General features: G+C 40.5%; 1 protein-coding gene across 1 annotated transcript; it reads right to left on the bottom strand.

Annotated features, from left to right (window-relative positions):
• Positions 1-367: 367 nt before the first annotated feature.
• On the bottom strand, positions 368-19498 carry SLC25A30 (solute carrier family 25 member 30). Its single transcript, XM_072135248.1, has 11 exons — positions 19350-19498; positions 17374-17442; positions 13809-13898; positions 12499-12646; positions 10696-10790; positions 10204-10289; positions 7246-7341; positions 7039-7163; positions 6158-6290; positions 5727-5807; positions 368-5601 (listed from the first exon to the last, which is right to left on the bottom strand). The coding sequence occupies exons 3-11, from the start codon at positions 13870-13872 to the stop codon at positions 5560-5562; spliced, it is 870 nt and encodes a 289-aa protein (XP_071991349.1). The 5' UTR covers positions 13873-13898; positions 17374-17442; positions 19350-19498; the 3' UTR covers positions 368-5559.
• Between the last annotated feature and the right edge of the window lie 622 nt (positions 19499-20120).

Below are 20120 nucleotides of genomic sequence, written 5' to 3' on the forward strand. Positions count from 1 at the left end.
ATGTGAAAGAATAAAAAGCTAAACGGTTACGGTCTGCAATTATTTCTTTAGATGGGAACCTATGACCCAGAGTTGTGTAAAGTATAATTATTTTTACATTAAAACGGCACATTATGATGTACAATGTTCTTGGGATACAAAGTGTCATTTTAATCATCGATGTATTGCACATCAGCTTTCATCCACTCCACTAAGCTGCTAGACAGGGTATAATTTGCTCTGATGCTGTTGGTACGTTACTGGACAAACCAGTTTTACTGTCTGTTCAATCCTACATTATTAATGGAAGGATAATTCAAAGTAAATCTGCCTGCATAAATATTGCTGACAATCCAAATTTCATCATAGAACACATGACAAGCAGCTGTGAAGTTTGTGTGGATTTTTATTAGCAAACTTTGGTACAGGAGAACAATATGCAGGAAAACACAAAATTCAGCCAAAGCCAATACTTATAAAAGCTTACAAAATAAAGCATTTCACAGTTAAAAAGAATAAATACATGAATGTAACATTGCATACGAGTTGAATATTTGGTGCACACATGAAAATGATCTCATGCTATATGATGCAGCCGCAAGGTGTACAATAGATGAAGAGATGCTTAAAATGCAAGTGTCACAGGGTGCTAAAGAGAAGCGATCATCCATATATCTTATACCTTAAAGAGATTGTCCAGGAATAACAATTTTACAGGCAGTCCCCGGGTTATGTACAAGATAAGGTTCTGTAGGTTTGTTCTTAAGTTGAATTTGTATGCAAGTCGGAACTATATATTTTATAATTGTAACCCCAGACAGAATTTTTTTGGTCTCTGTGACAATTGGATTTTAAAAGTGTTGGGTTGTCATAAGAACCAGGATTAGCACAAAAGCTTTAATACAGACACCTTTAATAACGCTTACAGCTGATCATTGTAGCCCAAGGCTAAAGTACAGAAAATAACCAATATCCAGAGGTCCGTTTCTAACTATAGGCTGTCTGTAAGTCGGGTGTTCGTAGGTAGGGGACCGTCTTTATATGGCAGAAGGGGAGCAAAAATAATAAACTGCTTATTTTCGCCTCTCCCCACTCCAGTTCAGCCATGGTACTACTCATACTACAGGTCTCAAATTGTATACAGAGGCTAGCATTTATGTGCCGAAAAAGGCTGCATGCCTGCAACAGCAGGAGTTACAGGCTGTAGCATGCGTCATTGGCGGTAGGGCCGAGTATAAGCAGTTTAAAAATATATGGGTGGTAAAAATAAAAAGAATTCCTGAACAACCCCTTTCAGAATAACTACTTCCGTAAATTCATTTATGAATTTTATTGTTGAAACCTTATAGGAATGTTACGGAGGGTTGAAGGTTGAATTGCAGTCTTTTTATTATAAATATTGTTAAAGAACACAAGCAGAAAGACAATTGCTTCTTTTTAAACAGGGGCATCAACAAAATAAATATTGAAGCTTATTTAGTAGGCATTGTCCCACAAACAGTCCTATAGGTCTGAACGTAGCTGTCATTAAAGACAGATGCGCTATAAATTAAGCCATTATAAATGCAATTATGGGTTCATGGAGGACAACATTGATGCATTTTGCAGAGGGTTTTTCCAGGGAATAAATTGATCTTGTTTGAGGGACCAGGAAGCAGTGCCTTTATGCTGCCTTGCTCTGGGTTCAGAATTATACATGGTCTCCCCTCGATTCATTCTGCTGTATTCAAGACATCCAGCCCCATCACAGTAGCTGCTAGAGGTTTGGTAACTCAGTGCACCCATCTATAACCAAAGGTGCTGGATGTCTTTATTTCAGCAGCATGAATCCAGCCCCCCACCACGATGCAATGAGCGTGTGATGGGGAAACCATGTGTAACCCTTAAGTGCCAGTGTCATTGTAAGACAGTGTAAAGGCACCGATTGTCAGTCCCTCAGACCAAGTAAATTATTTTAACTCTGAATCAAAAAGTTATTAACAAAGATCACTTATGTTAGTTTTAATACTCCATGTATAAACCCTTTAAGACACAGATAATACATCAGCATGAGCCTAAACAGAAGGGCTAGTACAAAACAGAAAAAATTTGACCAACTATTAGTAGTTCTGCTGCCGCCCTGTAGCCCACTTACTACAAGGACTAATAACTCCATGAGATTTGCCACCCATACAGCTTTATTCTGACATGAATAACTTTTTACCCTGAACCTGATCTGTTAGTAAATCATAGATTTTGAAACGCAATACAACAGCTGAGGAGATCTGCCGAATTACATGGCCATTAACATTTGAATTTACAAAATGCAATGTGTTAACCTTACCATACCATTAACATTGTATTTTGTACATGCAAGTATCTACATCAATGCAATTCGGCAAATATCCTCTCCTCATCTGTTGTATTTAGTTTAAAAACGCAAGTTAAAAACGCTAGGCAGGTATAATGGATCCCCTACGATTATGGTCACATGTTGCAGTTTTGAGATCAAAAACCTATTTACCCATGATGTCATAGGGTTCCTTCACATGTGACATTTACATTGCAATTTGAAACGCTTTTCAACAGCTGTAGAGAGGTCATTTGCCTAAACACAACACAATTTTAATTACTGTTAACACAATGCCTTAATGCATTTACAAAATGATATTTTAACAGAATGCTAGCACAATGCAACTGTATTGTGTTGACATAATTTTGTAAATAATGGGTTCACAAAATTGTATTTTAAAGGCAATGTTAACACACCATGTTAACATCACTTAGCATAACTTATTTAAATGCAAATGTTAAAACAAAGCAATTAGAAAAATGTCCCCTTCACAGCTGCTTAAAACGCAATGTAATTGCCACGTGTGACTGCACCTGAAGGTTGCACATTTTGAAGGCAAACGTACCCTAACAAAAAAAATAAAAAAATTTGAGGGAGGGTGAGAAGTACGTGCTCTTTGATAATGGTACTAATCATAAGCATTTCTTTAAGTCTAGTGCCCAATCTACAGCAGACGCCATTCATGTTCAAGTCTTTGAAGCGATAATTGTAACACCGAAAAGGGAAACAAAATATATAGTAATACACACAAAAAAAAAAAAAAAAAGTAAGTAGTCCAGCATGTCTAAAATCTCTAACTGTACATATCTACACAAATGTAAAATGAAACAATGAAGCAAAACACTCAGCAGCACCTAAATGTCACGTTTAGCCACAACACAAGAAGCAAATTTACAAGCTTTTCTACAAAGTTACAGTAACTCAACAAAACATCATCCATTACAACCGTATTGGCAGGATAATGCAAAGTGTCCAGTGCACAACAATAGAAAAATATACTATATACCAAGTACTAATCACTTGAAAGGTCACCGTCCAATAAATAACTGCACCCATCTGCAGGGTAGGTGGAATGTAGTGCTCATAATATTGCTTACACTGTACAGACAGACAAATGGCAGGTTAAATAAGAAAACCAACAAAATTGATGAACAATCCAGTCTGACATAAAAGAAAGATTCTGGTATTTCCTCCGGTCTAGGGATCCAACCCCAAAGGTCTTATGCAAGTAAAGATGGTGCTTCAATAGAATGCAAGAATATATATTTGTAGCAAAGGAACTTAAGCTTTAGTCTGAAACAATGAGGTACATATGCTACAATAAATATTCTTCAGTGCTTCAGACTGTTAAACTGAAGTACGTTTTCTACAATATATATTCTTGCATTTTATTGTTGTGCACAGTCTGTTCTCATATTAAAGAAAAAGGCGCAAGATCCTGAATCTCCTTACACTACTTATGATGAACGACATTCATTGTGTCAAGTGCAATTGAAAACAGGAACAGATTTCCAGGGTTGGCTTTTTCTTTGATTTTCCAAAACAAGTGGCTTCTTTAAAGCCTTCATTTGCTGTACATAACAAAATGAAAGTTGCAATGCTATAGACAAAACACAATTTGGTGAAGGATGTTCAATCGAAGAACCAGACAAACTATATATTTAAAGGAAAACACCCACCAGGATGAAGGATTGTAAACCAAGCACACTGACATGCTGGTGTATGCATCCTCTATTAGGATCTTTCAGCTTCTTATGCCCTCATTTTTATGAAGGTGCTAAATGTATTCAAAGCTCTTTTGCAAAAACCAGGCCATAAGAAGCTAAAAGAAAATTCCACCCTTACAAAGGGAGCACACACCGCTATGTCACTGTGCTTGGTTTACAATCCTTCATCCTGATAGTAGATGTCCTTTAATTCCCCAGAGGACTGTAAACCATGGCCTTATGTATGAGCTCACAGAAATTAATGTGCCAATGTGCTATCCCACTGAAATAACAGATAGCACAACAAAAACTATGCTTTTGTACAGGGAGCCTAACCTGTCCACAGAAGACTTGTATTGCTCTCTATATAATCCGATATACCGTGTATTAGACTGAAATCAATGTCTTCTCAATTGTCTTCTTTTCATAGTTTATCTATGTTTGAAGGGAGCAAAACACTAGAATTATAGACGCACCGGACACTTTAATGGCCGGCACCATTGGACCCACTCAGATCCCACTGGAAGTCCATTGGAGTGTGTCATTTTACTGGATTCGAATCACATGCAAAGGACTTGGTATTTTTGACAAATCTGTGACATTAAAGGGGTTTTCTCATCTGGGCACTCACATTCAGTTTCATTAATCTGTTTAATATGTAAACATTTCTTCAATTAGATGTTATTAAAAAAATGTTCCTGTGTGAAGATAATTTCTCATAAATGTCCTCGGATACGGCCACCTCTGATCGATTGAGTGCACAAAGAAACAAAAGGTTATTGTATATAAAATGTCCGGGAGTTACTACATGTCGCACAGCCATCCTGTGGTAATGATTGCTGAATCCTGGTGGTCCGGCAGGACTCTATAGCGCAAGTCTGGCCACCGCTGCCAGATTGTGAGGTGGTCGTATCTGAGGAAGCTATCTCGTTTCTAAGGGACAACATGACTACATTTATGAGAAATTATCTTCACAAAGGAACATTTTTTATTAACATCCAATTGAAGAAATGTTTACATAAGGCAAATGAATTTAATTAAATGTAAAAATGTCCAGATGAGAATACCCCTTTAAGTCTAAGATTTTATCTAATATTTTTTATGGTCTATAAGTAAATTCATATGAATAAAAATTATGTCTAAGAAAATTTTAGATATGGGTCGAAGATTTTGCCTTTTTCTCTATAGCCAAATAAACAGGACTGTGTAAAAAGTAAACTGCGCAAGTAATGTACCACGTTATAGGTATAAAAATATAACCTTTAGGAGTCCTTAAATGTGGACACAGAATACTTAACATAAAACCACTTGAGCCTCAGGAATCCCAATATATTAGTATGTGTTGTCCCAGTCACAATCCATGCACCAGTTTCTGAAGAAGTCTTCCAGTGAGGTGCTGACATTTGGGAACTCCGTTCCAAGTGTCACATTACTTTCACACATTTCTTCATTGACATCATGAATAAAGATTGGAGTACGTTAGTTTTATATACAAGGAGGTTCCTGGCATTGAAAGAGTCGGCTAGCTGGATGGATCACACATCAGAAGTTTAGCTTCTTGAGCTGTTCATAGGTTATAAAGAACTGTAGAAGAGGGTTAAGGACTCCTAACAGGTAGATCAGAGATTCACAATATTAGCTATAATCACACATACACACTCTCTCTCCAAGACAATATAATCTCCAGTATAATCAAATAAAAAGGATACAATTATATTCCATGGGCCCAGTCTTAACCAGTTTGGCCAAAACCCTTTGTACAAAGCAAAAAACCCTTCAGTTTTCCAAGTCTGGGGGAAACAAAAAGAAGTTAAAAAGTAAGAACTTCAAACTACAAAATATAGATAATTTACATGAATAAAAGGCTAATGAGTTACTTCAAAGAAACCAACATATGCGTCAAGTGTATAAACCTCAAATATACCATTATATAGGTTGAGTGTAAAGACTGCAGTTTCTATATACTCTAGCAATAACTAATTAATAGAATAGGCGATCATAGTAAACTTTGTAATAAAGCAACTTTTTTTTTGCTTCTTTATCCTGTACAACAGCAGTGTACAGGTTAAAGTCTGCACTTTAAAACTCTACATTTAAATGGAATCTGCTCAATTAGTAAAAATGGGAACGATGTATGTACCTGCAATAAGCAGTCCAGGGTGCCCTTGTAGCCCGACACCTCACCCAGTGACCTTTGGTTCATCATCCGGGTTCGCACAACATCAACTGGATTCGATGCTAGTGCTCCCGCCAAACCACAAGTAAAACTTGACCTGGTAAAAAGCATGGCACAGTGCTTAGTATTCATAGTAGAAGTACAAATGTCAAAGGATAAATATAGATAAATCAAAATCTAGCTTTTTTTGGTTTTTCAAATGATAATATTGCTGAAAAAAAGTTCTTGCTACTGTAGACTAATGTAGCCCCACTAATTTAGACATGTTGGAGTCTATACAAGTGATTTATCACCAGGGGAACAGCTTTATAAAAATCATCATGGGAGGCAACAATCAAAAATTCCATCATGATAAACCAGAGACACTGAGTAATCTGCTTGTATTTGTTATCCATGGCCTCCTTCCTTCTAAAATTATTCTAATGTGTCTGAAGGGCTCTGGGGGCATTACCCATATCTTCACAGGCTATTACAATGAGAAGAACAGGTCTCAACCAACCCCTTGCTCTCTCCATACTCCCTCTGCCAGTGTAATCTAGCAGCAGCATGAAGTGAGACCTGCTCTACTCATTGTAACAGCATGTGAAACTACAGCACCAAGGGGCTCTGGAAACACCCACCAGAGACCCTCAGACTCTTATTAGCAGAATAATAAAAATGTTGATCTTAGAAGGTAGGAGGCCATGGAAAACAAATACATAATAAAATGGCATGCAGGTCATTTAGCTGAACCCAATTCAGGTCAATACGGTTGATCTGTAGTACCCATAGCCATGGACAAGAACCATGTCACACTTAGTAAAACAATGATATGAAGTATAATACTTAGAAATATTACAACTTACAGAAAATGTGTATAGACTGTGTCACCCATCAATCCAGACAGGATCAGATGTTTCTTGGTAATGTCATAGACTGGCAGCTCCACTCCTACTACTATGGCGGCTCTCTGTGCAGTGAGTGACACCCCCTGGAAAATAAATACTACGGATTAATTGCATGTTACCTTGTTAAAATAGTACACAGAAAAGTGATCCAGAAACTAGACTTGCCTTCCATAGGCCTCGGGTGCCTTCCTGCTGGTAAATATTGATGAAGTTCCCAATCATCCCTCCTTGCATGACACTGCCTTGTGCCTGCATTCTTATCTGGAAGAGCAGGGTGGAGGGAAAGTGAGGACTTGTGGTATATTCTACATCTCTAAAAGCATAGCATACAATAGTACAATACGCCATATGATCTACATAGAGAAGTATCTGTGTAAACACTGGTAATTGCAGGTCATTGTTGTTTTCTGCATACAAACACTTGGATGGAAAAATAGTTATAGAACCAGTCAATGAAAAAAGGTGACAAATCAACAAATCATAGGTGAAATGCCCCGGGTTACAACCATGTCTTTTTCAAACATTTTTGGGTGGTCCAGAGCACCCTCTTTTGCCCAGCGCATATTTGATTCATACATTGCACTGGCTGGGGACATGCAGTCAGTATATCAGTATGGCTGCATGGTTATTTCCAGAGTACAGAAAACTACGTTCTCACATTTCAGTCCTCCTGCCGTGCCTCCTCCAAGCTATTCTGGGAACACAGGCATTCGGAATGGAGCATGGACTGTGCATAGTGTTCCTGCTCAGGACTTCCTAAATTCTTTGCCCTTTAACTACTACGCAATACAAACAAGACCAGCGAGGGATACACGGTGTCTCGCTGTGCTTTCACTGCCTGCGTGATAATCTCGTTCCACACATTTGTCACATGATGAACTTCGTGACTCAAGAACTGAGCACAGCAACGTCCTCCCTCTTTTACAGTTATGCTTCACCCACATATCTATTTCTCTAGTGCTTTTTTGTATAGAAAAAGAATTTCTAGAAACGTGAGCGGTTTAATAGAAATCTACCATCTGAAACTACATACCTTAATAGATCCAGAAGTAGATTCCCCAGGTCAGTCTCATCCAATTTATGATTATTTCCTGGAATGCAGCTTTTTGGTTTTAAAACTTTATTATAATGAGCTATTGGGGCACGGTGGGGACAAAGAGCTACGGCACCTGTGCGGGTTCATGCTGCAGTGTTCACAAGCCACATGGACACAAGTGGGGGGCTGCCTCTGCAGTGGCTACTAAGGGCATGGTGTAGTTTATGCACCAGTAGATTAGAGAGGCTACTTCACACCCTGGGGTAACTTCTGCAGACAATTTACAGATTAATAAAATAAAGTTTCAAAACCAAAAGGCTATTCCAAAATAACAGGGATGAGGCAGACCTAGGGAATTTACCTCTGGATCTATTAACGGCAAGTAGATTACACTGCCACTGCGCCTACAGTGGACATGTGGGCAGATATAGTCTAACTGGAGCGTTCCTGCCTCTAAAGAAACAGGGGCACAGCATGGAACACTGGAAGCGTAGGAGAAGGCAAGTTTAAGGCTACATTCACACGATGTAGCGCCAGGGAGAGGAGCAGGGGATGAGCGCTGCTCACCCCCGCCCCTCTCCATAGGAATACACGGCGCCGTATACCCTCGAAAAATAGGACATGTCCTATCCTTCCAAGGGCTATGGAACGGTACTATGCCGCACACGTGTGCTGCACCGTACCGCTCCCGTACGGCGCCATTAGGCCATAGAAGTGTATGGGGGACGATATACGCCGTATATACGTCCCCCATACATTTGTGTGATTGTAGCCCAAGTTGTTGTTTTTTTTCCCACAGCCAGATATAATTTTTTTTTTTTTTTATCAGGACAACCCCTTTATGCAAAGCAGAAGAGGGACATTATGCCAACTTTTTAGAGCTACTGCTAGTATTTGAACTTTTGATACCTAGTAGAATATTTCGAGTAGCAGTCAAGCAGGTTTATATCTCTCACACTGTGTAGGTGTTGCTTCTATGCAGCAGTAATTACATCCACCTCCTATACCTTCAAGAATTCTCTTCCTTTTACACCCATTGTGATAGAAAACGCATGTCACCCACAGGCATGTCTAACCAAGACTTTTGTTTGCGCTACTGACCAAAGTTTTCATGTTATACCTTATCTATATTTCTAACCAGTGAGTCAGTTTAGACCAGTTTGGCCACAAAAAAGGGTTTCCTATTCACCCATCTAAATGGGAGGGAGGAAGGGGGGGGGGGGGCGATACACTGTTGCTTAAATCATTCTCTATAAGAGTCGGCACAGTGAAGCACCTAGCCACCTCTAGCAGTCCCATAGACATGGAGAAGCACTGCACATGCTTTGGACAAGCCTCTAGACTCCCACCCATGAATCAGCATTGCAGAAATAGCAGCAAAGAGTTTGCCAAGAAATGAAGAACAGAACGCAATTATGATTTTCCATGATGCAGCAGGTAAACGTAACATTTGTTTTTAAAGAGGATGTCCATGATCTTTTATAGATTCTATAGATCATAAAAAGAGGCAATAAACAGAAATTTCATTGTGGACAACCCCTTCAATACAGCAAGCTATCACTCTTAAGTTTAAAAAAAAATGATTACGGTATGTATGGGACATTCAGCTATACTACAGAACACTGACAAAATAACACAGATCATTTTCCACCAATGTTGTGTGAATGCACTTCCTATTAAAGGAAACCTACCACTTGAAGTGGCAGGTTTCCGATGGCAATACCGGGCACTAGCTCAGGGTGAGCTGGTGCCGGAGCTTATTTTAGTTAGTGTTTTAAACCGCGGTATCGCGGTTTAAAACACTTTTTAATCTTTATAGCCGGTGCAGGCAGGTACGCGCTCGGCGCTTACCATGCGCGCGGCTCTCATTCACTTCCTATGTAGCCGCGCGCACGGTAAGCGCCGAGCGCGTACCTGTCTGCGCCGGCTATAAAGTTTAAAAAGTGTTTTAAACCGCGATACCGCGGTTTAAAACACTAACTAAAATAAGCTCCGGCACCAGCTCACCCTGAGCTGGTGCTCGGTATTGCCATCGGAAACCTGCCACTACAAGTGGTAGGTTTCCTTTAAAAGAACAAATTGCTTACCTTAAGAACATCAGTGGGATTGGCGATGCAGGAGGAAAATACTCCAGATAATACACCACAAAATACATTGAGCACCAATGTCTCATCTGTAAGAGAAAGCAGTGACTGATTATAGTGCTTATACATAAAATCCTAGTTAAACATGTTACACATTAACGGGGGGGCAGTAATATAATCCCACCGACTATATGGATTTTTTTTTTCTGAAATCAAAAGCTTCCAAATTGCCCTTCACAATTCTTTCTGTGCTGCCCATCACAGGAATGCTGTACATGCACATGATTAATATCTTCTCTAAAAATAAGGTGTAGCAGGAAGAACAGGGGCATCCGACAGGCACAGATCTACCCACAGTGAACAAAGCAGATTTGCAAAATTAAATAATAAATAAATAATAAATTTTCACAAAAATTACAGATCTGTGTTATAATATCCATTACGCACCAGTGGCAGAAATTCTGTACAATTGTCCATTTTTAATCTCATACACACCTTCTGGACGGTCAACAAATAACCTCTTTAAGCTCTGGTACGTCCCAATTTTTATTGTACCATATGACGCCTGGCGGAGCATTGCTGGTGCAATCCTGCAGAGAGATGCAAAAGGGTCAGATAGAGATAGTGTAATACAGTGTGTCACCATCTATCACCGGACTGATCACACGGTAGAATCATGGTCAAGGTCAAAGCTTAGGTTTCAGAATGTCACATTACTTGATAACATGAACCAAAGGACTGATGTCAGCCAATGTGGGTGAAGGGTCAGTGTCGTAAAACTGTGTAGACTATTGAGTAACCGGCATAAACATGAGACACGTTGTACATGACAGGAGCAGGCCTGCTGGAACACCACATGCCTCCCATCACAACAAATACAGGTATAGTGAATGTAAATATATCGGAATCACAAGTGATGTATATAACACAAACAGCATACAATGACTCAAAAGAACCCAAATATATCATCCTTTTCTCCCGCTTCCTAAATTAAAGCGCACAACTCTGGCTGAACTCTAAATTAGAAACCCTTTAAAGGAAACCTACCACTTCAAGTGGCAGGTTTCCGATGGCAATACCGAGCACCAGCTCAGGGTGAGCTGGTGCCGGAGCTTATTTTAGTTAGTGTTTTAAACCGCGGTATCGCGGTTTAAAACACTTTTTAAACTTTATAGCCGGCGCAGGCAGGTACGCGCTCGGCGCTTTCCATGCGCGCGGCTCTCATTCACTTCCTATGTAGCCGCGCGCACGGTAAGCGCCGAGCGCGTACCTGCCTGTGCCGGCTATAAAGTTTAAAAAGTGTTTTAAACCGCGATACCGCGGTTTAAAACACTAACTAAAATAAGCTCCGGCACCAGCTCACCCTGAGCTGGTGCCCGGTATTGCCATCGGAAACCTGCCACTTCAAGTGGTAGGTTTCCTTTAACAAGGATTTCTGTGTATTTTTCTCTACAAATTCCTTCATCATTGTGCATCAATCCACAACTGTTCCAAACCGCAGCAGGCGGCCCCAGGTTCATGATTATTCCATGATTATTAACCACAGGTTTGTGGTTATTCAGTAACAGGTTTTAGAGCAAAAAAAGAATTTATATTCTGGATAATTTTTTCTGAGCAAACGTAACCTCAGGGCAGGTGGTGGGGCACAGAGCTGCTGGGGGGCCCACATAAGGCTATAATGTATCCATGGGGGTGTGAAGGTGGACTGTATTGAATTACCACATATACTCGAGTATAAGCCTAGTTTTTCAGCACAAAAAAAATGTGCTGAAAACCCAAACTTGCCTTATTCTCGAGTAAAAAAAAATAAATAAATATCAAAACTCACCTTTCTGGCTTCCCCTGCTGCTGGCTATGTACTGGGGCAGGGGGCTGGCTATATACTGGGGGATATGGGCTGGCAGGCTATATACTGGGGGGCAGGTCCAGGCTATATACTGGGGAGGCTGTGAGCAATGCATTTCCCACCCTCGGCTTATACTTGAGTCAATAGATTTTCCCAGGTTTTTTGTGGTAAAATTAGGGGCCTCGGCTTATACTTGGGTCGGCTTTTACTCGAGTATATACGGTAATCCATAGGGTGTGAGGGGGCTTATATAATATAACCATGAGGGGGCTGTTTGGTATGATAAACTAGGGAACAGGAGACTATTTTAGTTTTTAAGTTTTTAATGCTGCCACGCGAGTTCACTGCAAAGGGGCCTACTGAGGCTCTGTCACCCAAGGGCCAATAGAAACCTGGAGCCGACCCTGCATACCCTTAAGTCACAGTTTACCATTACCAACCCATCAACTTACCCAGAATACAAAGCAGTGAGCCCCTCTTCTCTGCATATTCTAACAAGTGCATGGAGCATTCCTCGATAGCGAATTTCTTTGTATTTAGCATCATTAGCTTGCCCCTGGACTTGGAGACGCGTTTTGGTTAAATCTATTGGAAAAGTACCTTGAAAAGGTGACATGGGAAAAATAACGTTAACATCCAGATGTTATGTCTCAGATCTACTTTTACTGCCTACTGTGGAGAAGCACAAGCCCACCACCAGTTCAGGAAGGAATTATGAATACACAAAAACCCAATTTTTATCACAGCAAAGAATAAAGGATTGAAAACTATTGGCGAGAATAATAAGATTACAGGCAGTCCCCGGGTTACCCTAAGATAGGGTCTGTAGGTTTGTTCTTAAGTTGAATTTGTATGCAAGTCGGAACTGTATATTTTATTATTGTAATCCCAGCCAGAACTTTTTTTGGTCTCTGTGACAATTGGATTTTAAAAATGTTGGGTTGTCATAAGCATCAGGATTAACACAAAAGTTTCATTACAGACACCTGTGATAACTGTTACAGCTGTTTATTGTAGCCTAGGACTAAAGTACAATAAATTACCAATATCCAGTGGCCGTTTGTAACTAGGGGTTGTATGTAGGTCAAGTGTTCTTAAGTAGGGGACCGCCTGTATTATGTTGTAGTCACTTATGTGTTGAGACGTAGGAACTAGTGGGCAAACTGAGCACGAATAACCACGTTAGGCTGCATTATATTATACAGAATCCAACAGGAAGATTATGCAATAGAAGGAAAAGTAACAAGTTATATGAATGTACAAAATTATTAATGGAAAGCATTGATCACGCAACCATTTGACCTATTCTTAAAGGAAATCTGTCAACATGTAAATGCCATATGGTCTACAAGCAGTATGTTATAGAACAGTAGGAGCTGACCAATCGGATATATATTTATGTGGGAAAACATCTAGTATAACTTGTCATTTAATCATTCATTCATTTAGAAGGATCTGCTTGGGGCTTCATGGTTTTCATAGTTCGCTTCCAAAACAAAAGGCTTAAAGTTAGAGGCAAGTATCTAAGATGCCTTATCAAATGTAACAGACCAGAAGACAACGCAAAGTCTACCATGACCAAGCAAGCTCTGGCTGATACTAACATTGTCTGGGGCCCGCCTTGTGTCAGTAAGTTCGTATCTGCTCATAAAGCAGATTTTGATAATTTCTAACAACAAGAAGAGGAACGTTGTGGAAAAGGAGGAGGGAGGGATCCATGTATGCACGTCAAACCTGCTCACCATTTCAGAAGATAACTTACCACATTCTGCTGTAATCGAGGCCAAACCTCCATATATAAATGGCTTCCAGCTAGCAGCAGACATGTTTACTCCCGGAGTCTCTATGTTTCCTGGAGGGAAAAAAAAAAAAAAAAAAAAGAATGTAAAAATTCACAGGTATGAAGAAAATTCTGAACTTAAAAAAAAAAAAAAAAAAAAAAAAAAAAAGTCTTGGAATTTTAAAAAGTAGGAACTTATTTAAAGGATAACTGGCCAGGTCATGTTACCTTTCCAGCTCCATCCCATACATATTAAAGGAAATGTTGTATTCACAAAGCGGACCAAAATACACATCCCTAATATTTCATTATAATAATTCTTTATATAGCACCTACAGATTGCGCAGCGCTGCACAGGGCTTGCCAAATATTTCATAGTTTTAGCATTTGTAATGTGATTGTGGTTATTACTGTTAAAACTTTCATTTACCCAAGCACACCCAAAACTGCCGCAATTCTGTAAAAGCACCATACAGATTTTCCGCTGCAGAAATCTCTGACTCTCGAAATCTCATTGACCTGTTGCGCAGAAACCTACGGTTTTTGGTACACGGCATTCAAATATATTTTGCAGATTTTAACCCTTTACAAGGCAAAATGTAAAAGCACTAGCACAACGATGAAGCATTTCCAGATATACGGTAACCCTGTGGATATTACTTCAAAACCAAATTGATTGCCAGTATTTTTTTTTCTTGCAGCAGAATAAAGACAAATTCACAGTTGGTTTTCAGCAGTGCAAAACCATCAGCAGAATGCGCAGACATGCCCCTTAGACACCCCTAGCAAATGTCCAGCAGCAGTCTGTATTTAAGACTTCAGACACTACGTGTAATGTATACAAATATAAATCTTTACATGTTAGCAAAATGGTACCTCAACCATTCTGAAAAACATAGTCTCTGTGCTTATCAAGGTGTGACAAGGTGTTACCAGTGACCCTATGTATACAATGGTGTAACATTTCATTGGCAGACCTCTGGGGTATACGTCTGCTGGCACTCTTCAAAAGTCCCAACTATAGCAACCACACATGATAAGAATAGACACAGAATAACTTGGAGGATTGTCTGGACAGATATGACCATTACAGATGAGGGTTTGTTCCATTATGTCACAAATTAGAAATCTACAGTACATGTCATTTAACATGATTTAATTGTACAATAAATTATTTCAGACTGAGCAGGCAAAACAATTTAGAAGACATCCCCCAATAAATGGGCAAAATATTTCCATGGGGGAATACAGCCCATTTAAGACACAGGGAACCAGCAATAGTTAATATGTACACACCGCAGGTACATTCCTGGCCTGTAACCGGACTCCAGACAAGCACAGAGTATTTCTGCTTGAACTCGGTCACATCATGCATTCCTATGCTAAGAGGGAATCACAGTGATTATTTCTCCAGCCGTACAATCCACATCCGATTTATGGGGTTACTATAATAATGTTCCATCATATATTAGAGAAGTGGAAACACACCTGAATGAGTAAAATTGTGCAATACCAAACACTACCACTGCTAGTGTATGCAGCAGGGTAACCAATGAAGACAGCTTGACGTGCTGATGATTGTATGAGAGGTTTGTTTATTTACATTTATTATGTACAGGCGGTCCCTACTTAAGAACACTCGACTTACAAACGACCCCTAGTTACAAACGGACTTCTGGATGTTTGGAATTTACTGTACTTTAGCTCTAGGCTACATTGGCCAGCTGTAACAGTTATCAAAGGTGTCTGCAATTAAGCTTTAATGTTAATCCTGGTTCTTGTCACAGAGACCAAAAATATTTGTCTGGGGTTACAATTATAAAATATACAGTTCTGACAAATTCAACAAACAAATCTACAGAACCTATTTATTTTATTTTTTACCAAAAAAACTTTTTAATATCATTAATGGAAATCTACCATCAAAATCAAGGACACTTACTCTGTGACTGGTCATCATCTTATATTTGTTATCCATGGCTGCCTTCCTTCTAAAATAACATTTTCAAATTATGCTAATAAACCACAAGAACTCCTGGGGGCATTACCATAGCCCCTCCATGCTGCAGTTTCAAATATTTTTAGACTGCCCCCCCCCTCCGCACTGCCGATGTAATCTCACTTCAACAGAGGAAGATTCCCCACACGCTGGGAGGAGGGGTAAATGCCCCCGCACAGTGTAACAGTCTGTGAATCCGCATCACAGTGGGGGGCTCCATTAACATCCCAAAAGCCCTTGAGACTCATTAGCATAATGTTAAAAGAGGGCATGTATATCAAAAATAAGAAGATTACAGTCACAGTGCCCCTTATTTATTATTCTTGATTTTGATGGTTGATTTCCAAGAGAGACATCATGGTAAAGTGTACAGCTTTACTAGATATACCAGTTGGTATGGAAAAATGCAACATGGTTGCCCTGTCTTCATGGCATATAACCTGGAAATGTTGCCAATAATCTGTCTGGAAGATTAATCCCTACTACTACTACTACATGAAATTTCTGGCGGTCTCAAGTCGCTTTTATACGTTGAAATAAAAGCAAATCAGAATACCATGACCTAAAAACCTCAGCAGCTAGCGGGAGTCAGGATTGAACCTATTCCAAGATACAAGAACATGTTCTGCATCAGCTGATAAAAGCAAATAGCCCTACAGTGGAATGTCACTGCCCTTCAGCAAGGTCACAGGAAACTAACCCCAGGACTGTATGGAAGCGTCGCATCTGCTCTGTGGGATCTGCTGTTCAACAGGTTTTATGGGTGGGGTGGACCTGATCACAGAGGATGAAAGAATCCTTATCAGAAGAGGGAACAGTACTGTAACAGGTCCTCAAGAAGCACAACAATAGAGCATTTAAAGAGATTAAATATAATCTGTAATTCTTTCTACTATACAATGTCAAACACAATAAGGGAAATGTAAAATAATTCAAAAATCCAATGAACAGATGTTTCCAAATAGAAAGTCGTCTGGGCATTCACATTCAGTTTCACTAATCTTCCATTTATAAACATTTCTTCAATTGGATCTTATTAAAAAAAATGTTCCTGTGTGAAGATAATTTCTCATAAAGGTAGCCATTCTGTTCCTTAGAAACCAGATATCTTCCTCGGTTACGACCACGTCATACTCTGGCAGCAGTGGCCAGACATGCGCTATAGAGTCCTGCAGGACCATTAGGATTCAGCGATCATTACCACAGGACAGCTGTGCGACATGTAGTAACTCCCAGACACTTCATATACAAACACCTTTTGTTTCATTGTGCAATCCCTCCAGCAGAGGTGGCCGTATCCGAGGAAGCTATCTCATTTCTAAGGGACCATATCACTACATTTATGAGAAATTATCTTCACACAGGAACATTTTTTTTAATAACATCCAATTGAAAAAATGTTTATATATGGCAGATTTATCAAACTGATTGTGAATGTCCAGACGAGAATACCCCTTTAAGGAAAGCAACATAGAACAGACATCCGGCATGATATGACTTTATATATTTTCTCCTAATTATGGGAAGGAATGTCCCATTTCTACCAACCTGATGGATGAGAAGCTCCTTCCACAGAATTAGAGGTTGTTAAAGGAAGAAGGGAAGAAACTGTCGTCCCTGCGGAAAAGAAAGAGGTCAATGACTTTTCCTGTAAATGGGGGTCCCCAAGTGTCATGTGTAGATGGGGCAGTAGTGCAGATTCACAATGTCAATCTCAGTAAGTCCATGCGTACTACCACTATGCTCACACACAGGCCCAGGAACTCTCATTCACTATACATACAGCTGGACAATGATCCCTAATACTGTGGATTAAGCTTTTGTGGGAATTTATTTGTTGCAGCCATTTAGAAATATTCAGTTGTCCAAATATTACTATTACTTAAATGACATTTATTACCGATCCATAGGATCCAGTGGACACTAGAATTCGGCATCACAGGACAGCTGAGGGGGACTTGAAGTTCATTGCTCTGCCAATTGCTCGGCATTCTGGCAGTTGTGCTGGCAAATAATGAACACCTGCCCCGATGGTGGCGTTAAATACATCAGGAGTCTACAGCCTCCCATAAGTTTTCGGGGGCGGCCGTGCAGTGTACAATTCTACACCAGGCCATGTCTGGCATTACCGGAGACTGTTCTGTGAGTACACAGGTGCACCCCATGTCTGCCCATTCTGCTGTGTCGCCCTCCACTTCCATGCGATGAGGTGATGCAAAGGGGAAAATAATCTTTATGTAATTAGCTAGAAATATTTGATTAATGTCCCCCCCCCCATATATGTTTTTAGGGCCCTGATTCTTTTTGTTTGGCTTGTATAATAGCAGGAATAACTCCACTGCCCAAGCAGAAGGGGACCCAGGCAGTCTGAATAAGCTACTGAGCGTGTGCGACCACAGCACCCAACATGTAAGATGGATGTCCTATGAAAATTAATAGGACACCAGGGACGTCTTGACAATAGCAATGACAATATTCAATATGGCGTAAAATACTTATTTTCCCATCGTGGTCGGTCCCTAGCTTGAGATTGTGATATGCAAGTATCGCACATTTCCATTACTACAGATTAGGAAGCCCATAGCAAACATAAAAGAGCCCTGAGGACATCATGTGCTTGCTGGTATCTCCGGTGATCTTCAGGCTCACCTCATTTAGCACATTGTATCAATATGGACAGATGGGGAGAGATACAAGAAAGGACAATGTCCTGCAAGACAACTGCACACAGGACACAAACACATCTGTGCAGGTTGTAATGAGCTGCATCATATCTACTGCTGGTGTCACACTTATCTGTGTCAACAAAGACATCCTGATCTGTAGATGTCACCATCTGGCTCTGGGATACACATCACACGCTTCTTTACAAATTGGTGCAGAAGTTACATTTCTTTTTAGTTCACTTTCTAATCCTGGACATCTAAGGTCACTCATGAGCTAATCCACCAGCGCTCCGGGGCCAATTCTCCCCAATAATCTCTTACCTGGAGTAATGATACTCGGCATAGCCATGACCACCACTAATACATAGCACACTAGGTTATCACTATAACACCAGGGAGTACCACTGGTCTCCCATCAAGGGGGCTGCAGTGGTGGGTGCGCAGCAGCTCAGTGACCTTTACTTTATGACAGTTACTGCCCTTGCAGTGGCATTTCTATTGCCAGGCAGCAGCCATTGTGATGCATGGTGTCAGGCTCCAGGCTGTGGCCACCAGCTTCCTCTATGTCACTCATTTAGGAACTTAGTCATTGGGAAAGTCTTGTAACCTGAGACACCAGAACCGCCCCATGTGCATGAGGCTGAAGACATGTTACACATCCCATCGCAGGTGACAGCATCTACCGCAGAGGAGTACAGTCAGAGGCAGGACTGGGTGCTAGCAGGGTACCCACCACGTGACAAGGAGCGGCTCGTGCAGGGGGCCCCTCCAGGGACATAGTCTAATTACCCCCTGCAAAATGGCGTCCGTACAAGGCCAATGTAGACTCCGGCGCCCGCTCCCTCCTCCGGTACTTACCTCTTACGTGTGTAATCCCGGCTCAGGCCTGGCCCCGGCTCTGCCCTCTGTATAATGAAGGCGCTTCCTATGTGCACAGAAAACCTCGGAACACGTGCCCCCGCCCATCTCCTCCCATCCCACAATCTTAGTGGTCCCGCCCAGCACTGCCTCTGCCACGCCCACGATCCTTCAAGCCAAAGAGCCGTCTTGCCCCGCCCATACGCCGGAAACAAGACAGGTGATTGGGTCGAAGAGAAAGGCATTCTTTTGTGAAGAGCACGTGAAACGAGAGTGATCTGTAAGGGGCGTGATTTGTTTTATTTATGGGCGGAGACTGAGCGGCAGAAAGTCACAGGATGTCCTCCCTCCTAGGTTATTTCTAGAGCTGCCCGGGCTATCCTGTCCGGTGTCCACCGGCCGGAGCCGGGTGTGCGCAATGCGGACCCTGCACCACTAGGAGGCAGAGGCCTAGGGGTTTCTATCCTCCTGTTCATATGATACGTCTGCTGCCTCCCATTGATTTCAGTGGCAGAGAGATTCTGCTATGGATTTTACCCACGAAATATATATATATATATATATATTTTTTTTTTTTTTTAATAATTTTTATTAACGCAAATTACATAACAAGAAAAGATCATTATCAGTATTATTTAATATTATAAATTCCAATTACATCACTATGATATTATATATCCAATTTTAACAACAATATACATTTTATTTCCTTATCTATGATTCTTTGGCTGCAATATTCCTTTTTTTTTCTTTTAATGTATTTACTCTACA

The sequence above is a fragment of the Engystomops pustulosus genome, chromosome 2, assembly GCF_040894005.1.
Source record: "Engystomops pustulosus chromosome 2, aEngPut4.maternal, whole genome shotgun sequence".
Lineage (NCBI taxonomy): Eukaryota > Metazoa > Chordata > Amphibia > Anura > Leptodactylidae > Engystomops > Engystomops pustulosus.

What these genes read in the sequence shown, in the direction of transcription:
- SLC25A30 (XM_072135248.1), bottom strand. Translation starts at nt 13,872, where the DNA reads ATGTCTGCTGCTAGCTGGAAGCCATTTATATATGGAGGTTTGGCCTCG. An exon ending in ACAGTCTATACACATTTTCT is followed by an intron (nt 6,291 to 7,038) that starts GTAAGTTGTAAT and finishes GCTTTTTACCAG; the next exon opens with GTCAAGTTTTACTTGTGGTT. An exon ending in CCCTGGACTGCTTATTGCAG is followed by an intron (nt 5,808 to 6,157) that starts GTACATACATCG and finishes TGTTTCCCCCAG; the next exon opens with ACTTGGAAAACTGAAGGGTT.